The following is a 12689-nucleotide window of genomic DNA, read 5'->3' as shown; positions in this document are numbered from 1 at the left end:
TAGTTGCCATCTTGTGATTACCATAGGGTCTAGTTTATTTCAGTTTGGATCCCCTGTGACAAGTCCCAATAGACGTCTATGCCTTATTCTTCGTATGTTTTGAATTGCCGACCGGCGTTTTAATACATCTCTTTTGAACCAATGCTTCTCCTGATTTTCCTATCAAAACTGTTTTCTAAGGTTACATCTATTTCAAAGCAGATGTTTTGATTCATCTGAATACATTTTTATTTACTTCGAGGCTTGCGTATGATGACTTCTTTATCTAACTTCTATACCTAAGACTAGGATCGCCTAAACATTAAAAACCCGCCCTAACTTCGCATGCGTAAATTGATGAATTCTGAAATAGAAACTAACTAGAACTTTTGGTTACAGTGAATTCTATACAACCCCAAGGGAAAATGTATTCATCGTTCGTGGACGTCACTGTATGAAAGAAAAACAACTAATGTTGAAATTATCATTATTGTATTCGCTTGATTGATAAATCGATAAATCATCACTATGTGATTTAAATCTTACAAATTAAAAACATTCTAAAAGAATATAACACATGTAACATTGATACATCATTAAAGCGTTATTTAAGCCCACCTGGGTAGATGTCATCTGTTTATAATGTACTAGCTCTCCATCCCGTCTGCACACGAGTACAATATTATAATAAATACGACTTTTAGATTGAAGAACAAACATAAGAAAGAAAAAAATACCGGCTAAGGAAGTGGAAATTTTCTCTACAATAATATGTATGCAATACACATATAAACCATCATTATGAATGACTCTGTTTGTTGATAAAAACTGCATTAAAATATGATGTCTCATGTTGGCAGCGCATTAACGACATAACAAATAGTTAATGTATATTATAGTGTCGTATTTATAGTCGATGGAGACCAATTACAATGAGTTATGCATTTGCTCGTCCGTATTCTTTCATTTGGCCTAACGACTGAGCCATCACGGCTATATTACATCATCTATAAAAACATGATTAATAAATAAAATGTCAAAGATATGTTTGTCATCAATATCTTATAAATAATGATAATCAGAATTAAATAAAATGTATTTTATTTTGGTGTGACATGGTTTAATAAATATGATCAAAATATCTAGCTAATAACAATTTTATTATCTTATTAAAAGATAAATATCCTATTCAACAGATAGCATGCAACTAGACGAGGACGGGGCGCGGCGCTAATCTTACCCCGCCTTCATTTTAATCATAGAATAATGAACGTATAGAGAAAATTCTCAAAACATTATTAGAGACTTCATTCATAAATATAAAAAATAATAAATTAAATAAATATAGGTAATAAATAAATAATAATGAGTTTAATATGTTGCAATACATAATAACTATTTAGATAAAAATGCCTCTTATAAAGAAGTTATATTCGGATTTCATGCTCTAAATACTGATTAGAGTTTATTATTATGGACTAATTTTACACCAATATTCTAACAGCTTATTTATTATTTAAATTAAAAAAGAGAATATTATTATCACTTACATCTTAAAACTGACATCTAAGTATTGATTGTATGTAGTATGTCAAACTTATAACACACCACTAAATATTCTTAAAATGTAGGCTTTGCGTTATTCGTTGCATATAGTTTTTTAAATAGTTAATTAACAAATTGAATTACATAATCTGAATCAATAATTACTTAACATAAAACAAAAAATTACCAAAGGTATCTTTGAAAAGTGAAATGCTATTTAAACGAAATATAGTATTTGAATGAATTCTCTATAACATCAGTTACTCTATGCAAAACACTCCCTAAACGATCGTGCTAATAACGGCAGTGTTTGGTTGACGAGGCAACAGGCTGGCTTTGGCCTCCTATTTTTATTTTGTATAAAACTACTTTTATTTTGTTTATATTTAAATATCGGCAATGGGAAACAAAGTTGTTACATTTACGGAACAACAATTAGAGGATTACCAGGTAAGCATATTTCTATAATTTAGCCTTCAAGCCTAGATTCAAATATAAATATGTCAATATTGTCAATAAGCCTTTTTACGAACATATGTATTTTTATATTTTATTATGTAAAAATAATATATACACCAAACTTTTAAAATAATTGCTTACATTAAAACTGTGAGAAATAATCTTAGTGGGATAGATTATCACATAGCTTTATTAATGTCAGTACAAACATAGCGCCTTGAATGACATGACGTTTACAATCTCATGTATTGACTAAAATTGAAAACGAAATTTGAAGGCTCGGCTAGAATTTGTTAGATTTTTTAAACAAAATAAATACTCGTACATTTTGCTATGTTTATACAAAGAATATTACAGTATATTTTTAAGTATTGATTTTCGTATTTTTAATGAGTAATTTTATTGAAAATCATTTTGATGATAGGAATAACAACAAAACTTCAAAATGTCATGAAATACCAAACCGTTAAGTGTATCAATTAAAAATAAATGTAAATATTATGTATATATATATATATATATAATGTTATCTCAAATAATTATAATTGACTTACTTTTTTAAATAGATAAAAAAAGTCGACTTGTTAGAAAAAATATCTTAATATTTTATATACATGAGAATGTATGCAAAATGGAATAATAAAAAAAAAAATAATTGTTCATAAAACTTTATTCAAAAAACACATTTCTCATTTTAAACAGGACTGTACTTTTTTCACAAGGAAGGAGATACTACGGTGAGCCTTATGTCGCTGAATAAACTCCATTACTATTTATTTTATTCCCCAGTTATTGTTGTATTAAATAAGAATACCTTTTTGCAAATTGATTTTATTCCTAGTGATGTAAGTATAACAAGAATTAGCAAGTCCATGACTCTTAACGACCTCACAACTTGGATGATAAGAATTTTCTTAGAGTATATTCTGTATTTGTTTGTAGTATTGATTGATGTTAGTTACCTAATATTAACGTTTAGATTCCGAGAGATTCAATCAACTGTCACTTATTTCGTTTCCCTCATTATTATAGTATATATATAGTTTCTAGGAAATTATTTATTTTAAAATAACTTTGAAATTTATCCTGAGAATAAGGGAAGTGAACGCGATTCTCGTACGATATAATCTGTACATCTACAGCTTCGCAAGTGTAGCCAAGTGAAATAACAAAAAAGGAACAATGTTTACAGTGTTTGTACATGAACATTAATATTGTATTGACTAAAACTATAGCACACATATATTACTTAAAAAGTTTAAAAAAATAATAATGAAGTGTTTATTTGATACTCTACCATGTAACTATAATAATCTTAACTTAAATCTTAAAAATATTATTTTGGAAAATTAATAAAAGAGAAATGAAATTATTTGAGCAATACTATTAATACGTCAATTATAAGGATACGATCAAAACTATTGCCCCTGAATTGATTAGAAACCCGTGTTTCTCAATCCGACCATATCGAATGCTTTTCCACAGCCAAATAAAGTCATGAAAAATCTTTCTGAACTATCGCTAAAAATTTAATTTGTTTAAATGATTCGTAATTTACTTAACAGCGACAAATTTGCTGATTTAATGAGTTGAATTGAACGATGAGTTTAATTTTGTGGTTAATATGCCGCATTTAATTCTTATAGACCATAAGGAGACTAATAATCATAAGATGGCCCATTTACTCATATTCCTTCCTCAAAAATTTTAAAAATTGTCTTCTAATAAGCAATAAATGTAATATAGTAAGCTCATAAAAATATGCACGGTACAGCAACAACTTTTGAGTTTATAAAATTTTATAATAATTATTATTACAAAATGTGATATAAATGAGTTAAAACTCAAAAGTGATAAAAAGAACGTTGACAAAAAGTCAAAGGCGTAAAAAAAAACTGAAGTAAAACTTTTTCTTATATATATTTTTTTAATTAGCTTTGCTATACATAGCTGTAGGAATTTAGAGCGGATGGCTACTGAATAAACAGGCGAATATGACCAAAACAAAACGTTCAATATTATCAAACCAGTATTCTACACACATAAACAAATAATTATAGAAAACAGATAAACGTCACGCGCCAAAACCGCAATCAGCACTGCAATTGAATAGATGTTAATTAATACAAAACAAATCAAATTCAAATTTAATTTAATGACAGATTATTTAGATAAACACAAAACATTATTTTTGGAAAAATAAATTGACCGAGAAAAATAAAATGTATGTTTATCATATCCTTCTTTGAGATAGAAGAAAGACTTTAATAATATTTTAGAATAACGAAAAACATATTTAATTGAATTAAGAATGATATCTTATCATACACATTTACACTTTTTTTTTAAATGGATATTTATACAAACAAGTCAGTAAGAATACTTACAACTAATAGTAATTTGACAATTTATAAATAAGTAATAAACGAATTTAACGCAAACACGTTTTGTGGACTTAATACCAAATGAAGGACATTTTCCGAAGAACAAACTATCTGCAGTCTATCGAATTATAGGAACACTATATGTTTGTGTGAAAATAATCTTTATAGTTATAGCAATAAGAACAACAATAGATATATCGAATTCACTGCTATCACATGTAAGAAATCCTGCATAGCTTCATAAGAGTTTGGCCTTTCACCCTATAGCTGTAAGAGTTATAATAGAATGAAACGAAAATGGGTATAAAGCGGCTAAAGTTGTACGATTTGTAGTTTTACGACACGTAAACAGTTACGATACACGTGAAGTTCCACACAAAAATCGGATTAGGGATAAACAGAGGAGATTATGATGTCATTCCTTGTGTTTTTTTATAATCTAAGAAAATACGAAAAACTCATATTATGTAAGGGGAAATCACAAGTTCTAAGTTTCAGAGGATTCTCATGTTACTTGCATATCTTACTTGAGCTGTCCTGTTACGAAAATATTATATCACAATTCACAGTTTCACTCTCCTTTCGAAATGTCGTATATTTCGATGGGACGGAAATACGATATGACTAAGAGTGTTTAAGGTTCAAGTGGACGACCAACAGCTTAAGGAGCTATTCGGGGCGCGGGAATGTATGCACTGCCAACTTCGAAGCTCCAGGCTGGTACGGATAATTTCTTGGCGGAACAAGCCCAATAACTTGATATTGTGTTGAATCAAAATTTCGACCTCGAATCCAAGGATTAGTAACCTCATAAACTAGGCCATTAACATCGATAAGGATATTAGAGAAATCAAATTATCCTGATAGTTGAATAAGAAAGGTTAATTTAGCAAATTATATATTTAATAATATTTGTTTCAGATGTTTTTAGATGTTGTTAAATTTCTGTATTTGTACAAGAATGTATTGTATGAATACTAATAACATACATATAGTATGGAAATCATTCCGTACTATATGAATTATGAATAAGGAATCGGTGCTATTATTTAGATGTTGATGAATACTTGAAATTTACCTCTGCCACCTTAATGTATCAGTCTTCACGACATTGATGTCCACAAACTTTAAAAGTGATAGTTAACATAGGCAACAATTATTTTTGGTTTAGAACTCGATGACAGACGGTAAATATGTCTGTATAAGTCCAGTCTTAAGTGGTATCCGTAGACATTGATGCTGTACAGATATAAACCATATCTTAAAACATTAATGCGTTGCGAACAATGGGTTCTTATATTTAAATCATACTGTGCAATTATACTAGCTTCAAATTTAATATAATCTAAATTCGACTCTTTTTCAATTCGAATATTTTTTTAAATTTATACATACCCAGACGTGCTTGTATAAATGCCTTCCACTAGTAAAGCTCATAAACTTTCTATTACTAAGTACGACAAACTTAAATCGAATAGTAAAATTCAATTAACTAATTGCTACACGTGCAATGCCGACCCAGTTAAGTAACAAGTTGTAGTTTTAAACTAAATACGTATAATATAACAAAATTACTCTTCATGTAATTCGCATACCTTTGTGCGTGATAGATATTTATTTAAATAATCTTATTTGATATATATTAAAGTAAGTGTGAATATGAATATTTCCTACGAAGATAAATTTATTTCGTTGTACTTCTTATTATAATAAAGTTGTAAAATATTCTTGTACAAACTTAATATTCATTGCCGATTTCAAAAAAACATATTTTTTAATTAACCTTCCTGTGCACGTATGTATTTAAGAGCATTAAGTCATCCATTCCATCCGTTTAGTGATGGATAAACCATCATCAGTAAATATATTCCCAAGGAGTCATGGCGTCGTGCAGGCGGCCGACCGTAAAAGTGTGTCAATTCCTATTTCGCATAGTGATCACACACACTGTGCTGAGCCCAAATAAACAAAAGAAGGACGAGCGAATAATGTTGATTATAAAGGGAGAGATTAACAATTAATTGTATATATTTTTATTTTCATATGTACAATTATGTATATACTAATTTAGTCTGCTATTTCTTTAAGATTAAAGGGAGATAAAAGTTTGTATGGAAATTCGTCATTTTTGATTTCAGCAATATGGAAATTGGTATTTTGGCTTATGTAAATGAGTTAAATGAGTTTTTGAATATTTTTGACCTTTGGATGATATTAGGGATAAAAGTTTGTATCGAAGTTCACATTTTTTCAGCGTTGTAATATGGAAATCGGTATTAAGGGTGTATCCATACTTTAAGTTAGAGACTTGCAAATCGGTGTTTAGTATTCTGTGTATGAGTAAAAACCAAAATTACTCTATATTTATGTACATATAAGTAAACGACTAGTATATACTTAATATAACATAACATTTTAATATCTTGTCAGATGTTAAATTATGATCGTAGTATGAACAGACAAACTAAGTTTCAAGAATCAGATTGGCTTATTTCATTCTTCGGTAGTCAACGGTTTGTCGTAGCCAGTACATATATTCGCTCTCCAAAATTAATTATTTATATATTAGTAACTATTTAGTAAAATTAAATAATATTCTTGATTGCAATAATCAAGAATATTCTTTAATTTACGGTACATCTACGGCTGGAGCTCTTCAAAATAAGACCTTAACCGATCTTCTACGTGTAGTTATCGTTCCATAATCACTGGGACAAAAATCGGCTTACGCTAATATTATACTTATTGCTAATATATAAGATTATATGTAAACATCAACAACAGAAGGACACAGAGATAAAAAGAAAGAGAGGGAAAGGGCGCCTGGAGGCGGCTTTTTCCTTACGTGACAAAATCTGCCAGTTCACTCTATTGTAAGCCGCATAAAATACCTTCTTCCCAAAAATGGATACTTTAAATTCAGTTCGGTATATTGCGTTGAAAACAATTAATTAAAGACCTTCGAACATGTAATTCAGACGTAATAAAGCCTATACTATTTACTTTGAGCTTTGTTAATAATTAAATATGATACATTAATTCGTTACTCATTCCATTTAAACATTTCATTTGAACATGATTGAGATATAATATAAATTAATTTTAACAATACATAAAACAAATAGCAAATAGTTAAATTATTATATAATGTTCAACATTTTCCACGTGTAATTATCCTATATTTATATATCCCTATTTACACTATCACTGTTGTTTCTCGTTAAACGACTCGTATAATCTGTGCTATTTTCTTTAAGTTGATAATATATGTACATATGTAATTAAACTCTTATAAAATGAGAATATAAGGAAAGTTTTAAATATTTCAAATGTATGCAGAAATATAACACACACAATACCGATGTCATTGCAGTGTTTTCAAAAGATTCAGAGAAGTAAACCCGGAACTAGTCCCGAAGAGAATGACAGAAAACCAAGCTCATACAATTGTTGTGCCAGTTGAAGAAATAGAAAAGTTACCCGAGCTAAAGGTATTTTAGTAAATAATTTTTTGTCATTTTATAAGAGAAATTAACATGTTTAATAGTAATTGGAACTGATGCATTATTTATTATAAGTTGAATATATTTATAATATTCTTTGTTAAAATAGTCTTTCCGGTATTTCTTATGTAACCCTACGTTATCGGAAAAGAAAACTTTTATACATAACATAACTAGTAAATAAAAATATACAAATTAAACACCCTCAGAATGTCTATTAAAAACTAACATTATATTTTACAGGAAAATCCTTTTAAAAGACGGATTTGCGAAGTATTTTCTCACGATGGTTCCGGTAATCTTACTTTCGAAGACTTCTTAGACATGATGTCAGTATTCAGCGAAGCTGCGCCGCGGGATATTAAGGCTTGGTATAAATTATTAAACTTTATATACTTATACTCTGTGCTCATGAAAAAAAAACAAAAACTGAAACATTATTTATATATCTATTATTTGTGTTTCAGCCTGTTTCGATTTGTTTTTCTAAGGAAAGGTGTAAACTACAGATATATTTTAATATTAAAGTCGCTGGCTTGACCCTATTCCTAAGACTTTTTGCGTACCAACTCAAAAATGATAAAAGATACATTTAAAAAAACAAAGTTACTATAAATTACATGTAGTCTCAAAGGCGTGATAGTTGCTTTATAATTCGATCGTGGTTTTTCTATCGACTCTATTCACTTAACTTAGATATACATATTCATACGTATAGATAAGATGTATAGATTTCGCATCGTTTCTTTTTAACATTGCTTGGACGTGCAAGTGTATCCGATTTTTAAAAGCTTATCCCATTATATCAAGATGGTTAGGGTCAGTCGCTCTTTAACAATACAGAATAAGACCCTCGACCTTTGTCATTTCATATCTTAATACGAATAATTGTGTGTATTTTATCCCTACAGTAAATTTAATTAAATAATTAAATAAAATGAGGAATTGAAGGCTAAATAAAATGTATTAAATTGAAGTACCTACTTTGGAAAGCAATTATGACACGTGACCCGATGATCCTTTAGCATAACCAAGTAAAAAACCTTGGCATGAATATAGATATTTTTACACGATAACCATAAGTATTGTGCCATATTCGGAGCTATGTTAAAATGACAAATAATGTTACAGACGTATACTAAAGTTTCGTCTTACTTATTCTCTCGTTTCCTCGGTTCTATATATTGCATATACCTACCCGCTGTTCGGATTTACCAGAGGATCTACAAACTCATAATTTATTTATACGATTTATATATTGATTATTAAATATGATATCATATAACCAACTATTGCAACCAATTATGTGGTTCACGATTCGGCATCGTAAACTGACAGATTAGTGGCATGTCGTTAATGAGTGGAAATTAACCTCACGCACAACATGGCATAATAACATTAAACACCACCACGATCGTCGACGCTGATCACATCAAAATACGGAATTTAGCACCGAATATAACAAACTATACATTTTAAGATATTCTTAGTAATTTTAATGGATCTTCATTTATAGGCGTAAAGGAAGCGTTTTCCATTTGAATAACTATTAAATTAGAGTCAATATTATGCTTGTGTTCATTACACAAATTATATTTGCGCAATTTTGACTCACAAATTAACTATCTGATTTTCATAATAAAATTAATCGAACAGTTATAATTAAGCAGCCTTCGAAAGTATAATGAAAATCGATTACTTTTAATAAAAACACATAATACTTTAATTTACAAAAACTGTATCTGAATGTTAAATACTGTATACAAAAAAGTAAGTTAAAACTACGAGTCTTGAAAATAATAACTGTCTGCCTGTATAATCTGGAAATTACTAGACCAAGTTGGTGATATACTGAGCAAAAGAGAAATTTGCAAGATGATAGAAAAAAAAATATAGCGATTCAAAACACAATTGCAAACTTTAAGTATTACAATCGAAACCATTAGTTATTTGTGTTGCAGGTACGCATTTCGTATATACGATTTGGATGACGACATGTTCATCGGTCGCGAGGACCTCTTAGAGGCGACGAGACTCCTCACCAAGGGAGAGTTGCATCCTCATGAGCGTGACGAAATAGTAGCCAGTGTGCTGGACGAGGCTGATGTGGATGGTGACGGAAGATTATCGTTTATGGACTTTGAACACGTCGTTGTTCGCGCTCCGGATTTCTTATCCACATTTCATATACGCATTTAATATTTTATAATAAAGACTTTGGAAAAGTTATTTACACCTTATTTTTATTTCTTCATACATTCGTTTTGTCGATATATTAAAAACTTATACGCTATAATATCTTCCTATATTACCCAAAGATTTTTTAAAAAAAATACGATTATTTTAATATATATGGAAAGAAAATATAAGTCAAAGGTTCTTAAAATTGGAATGGTTGATAAAAGGTTTCTTCTCAGACCTTTCGGATTATAATAAGCGTAGTCAGATGTCATAAATATAATACCTAAAAGGGTTTAAGAATATATATTTTGTTTTATAAATGCGCCAAATGGTTTTATTGTAGGTGGTCAGCTCAGACATTAGCAAAAGAAATATTTTAATTATAAATTAATAAGTTATCTTAGCCCACAGAAGTATACGACTCTCTTTGTAAATACCAATACGCCCCAATGTCTAAGATGTTATATAATTTTTTATATTTAATTTTATATAATTTTTACCTGTAATGAGACTGCCTCACTCACCATTCCTACTTATATAAAACAAAACAATAGGGATTTTTTCTGATCTCGTCTATAGAAGACATATTCCAAATCATTGTCACATGTACAAAGAAAAAGTCTATATAATTCGCTTATAAATTCCACCTTGAATTCATTATATTTTACATCATTTGCCTTGAGAGGTAGCATAACTTTAAGTTCACGTCATAAAGTCAATAATATCTCTTCTCCCCATAATTTTATAGCTGTTTCGTTGTCCACTTTACGATATAATATAAAAAGTGGATGTAAAATCTTTATAGCGCTGGATGTTTCGTGACCGCTTAAAATTAATTTTTGCCTCGTAAAACGATTATATTTATTTTTTCATGCAACCTTATGTGGTAGTTTTATCTTTTAAAGACGGTTACTGGCATTGAAATGTATGGATTTTTGTGCAATTATAAAATAATTAGTTTATTATTGTAGTTTTGTTTTATATGGATTTTTCGATGACATGGATAATACCGATAAAAACTTTTATTTGAATATATCTAATTTTAGTTTACAATGTTTGTTTTGTATTTTGTTTCACAATTTTTCTCTCCTGATCACAATATTCCTAAAGATTATTCTTATGAAAGACACGTGTTGTTTAAAAACATTTGAGAATCTCGTTGAAAACTTACCTTATTAAGAAGTGCTACAGGAAAGAGGAGTCCATTAGTCCATTAGGACTGTATGATCAAAACATAGGCAGAGCAAACCAAAGTTTAAAAAATAGTAATTCGTATAAGTCCTTTAAGCTGTCCTTTTACTGATTTTAAATAAATCCGTACCTGTCTTGTGTTGTGAAGTAACTTACTCCATAATAACTGATGAACCTATTACAGATTATAACATCTAACTAACATCGTGCATATTATGTTATGTCATTGGAGTGTTGTACTAATAAGATCAATTTGTCGAACTATTACACTCGTAACATGTTCTGCAAAGACCGCTAGGCTGATTGAAGACGGAAAAACAAATATTAATTAAAAAGACATCATGGACTTGCCAAAGTTTGCGTTCTCTCGGAACTTTGTCATTTAAAAATACGAAGCAATTTAAATTTTACGTCTAAAATAATATGAAAAATTTTACATTTTAAGGCAAATTATTTAGGACTATCAGAATCGGAATGCATAAAAATAACAATTAATGTTATCCTTTTCAATACTTATTACCCACAAATTACTATTCGCTTCAGTTTGTAAAAGAACAGATAAAAAATATTTATGATATAAGTACTTATAATCAATGTATACGAGTCCGAACAATCATGTTTATTCCTCATAATACCACAATAAGGGCTCTTATTAAACTGATTACTATTCAAGGTATTATTTGTAGAACGACTATAGCACAGTAATAAAAAATGCGTAGATTTATTTAATAAAAAATATAATAGACAGAACAAGTTTAATAAGGGATTCTTTCATAACTTACCTGTCTCCTTTAAGCTGGGGGTTGACAATTGTCACTCGTAAACAGTAGGGTTATCAAAAAGGTTTTACCTGAAACTTAAAGCACAGAAAGTGTGCTAAATATAAGTTAGATAGAGATAAAATACGATTTGGAGATAAGAGTAGGGTTTAAAATAGTTTTCTTTAATTCGTCTTAAGAGGACAGTCCTTGCGGAACGCCAAAATAGCGCTTACTATTTTTAAAATATCTTAAAACTGGAGCATTGGTTATGGATAAAAAAATACATTCAGTATCTCAATAGATATATCTCAAGTTTCACCGCATGATATTTATAAAATTTGTATCAATAACCTGGTAAATTAATCGTCAACATCACTCCAAACACTGAAATCGACCTTTTCTGTTAGAATTTTTTAAGCTATTTAGCGGCTAGTTTATACATGTATTTTTGGTTAAATGGGAACACGAAAGTGTAAATAATAAGTTCACCGTGTTCAATTTCTATTATATCTCACAATATTATAGTAATTTTTATTTAAATATTGCTTACTTTTTGGCATTCGTCGTCCATACATTTTAGTATGGAGAAAATAATTTGACGGTTTTGACTTATTATTCGACATCGCTGTCAATAAATTTTCAGTCCCTCCCCAGAGCCCAAGGTGAGAGCACGTCAATTTTTATTT

At 29.3% G+C, this 12689-nt stretch overlaps 1 protein-coding gene across 1 annotated transcript; it reads left to right on the top strand.

The window, feature by feature from the left end:
- The first annotated feature begins 1826 nt into the window (after positions 1-1826).
- Positions 1827-10089, top strand: LOC113401424 (calcium and integrin-binding family member 2). The gene is made up of 5 exons (XM_026641360.2): positions 1827-1974; positions 2686-2720; positions 7741-7858; positions 8114-8241; positions 9832-10089. The coding sequence occupies exons 1-5, from the start codon at positions 1924-1926 to the stop codon at positions 10067-10069; spliced, it is 570 nt and encodes a 189-aa protein (XP_026497145.1). The 5' UTR covers positions 1827-1923; the 3' UTR covers positions 10070-10089.
- Positions 10090-12689: the final 2600 nt, after the last annotated feature.

The sequence above is a fragment of the Vanessa tameamea genome, chromosome 2, assembly GCF_037043105.1.
Source record: "Vanessa tameamea isolate UH-Manoa-2023 chromosome 2, ilVanTame1 primary haplotype, whole genome shotgun sequence".
NCBI lineage: Eukaryota > Metazoa > Arthropoda > Insecta > Lepidoptera > Nymphalidae > Vanessa > Vanessa tameamea.
The sequence above is the reverse complement of the archived record's forward strand: the minus strand, read 5'-3'. Positions and strand labels throughout refer to the sequence as shown.

Bases quoted from the DNA above. Each gene is read 5' to 3' on its own strand.
- LOC113401424 (XM_026641360.2), top strand. From the start codon at position 1,924: ATGGGAAACAAAGTTGTTACATTTACGGAACAACAATTAGAGGATTAC. The intron at 1,975-2,685 runs GTAAGCATATTT...CATTTTAAACAG, and splicing joins AACAATTAGAGGATTACCAG to GACTGTACTTTTTTCACAAG. The intron at 8,242-9,831 runs GTATAAATTATT...TTTGTGTTGCAG, and splicing joins CCGCGGGATATTAAGGCTTG to GTACGCATTTCGTATATACG.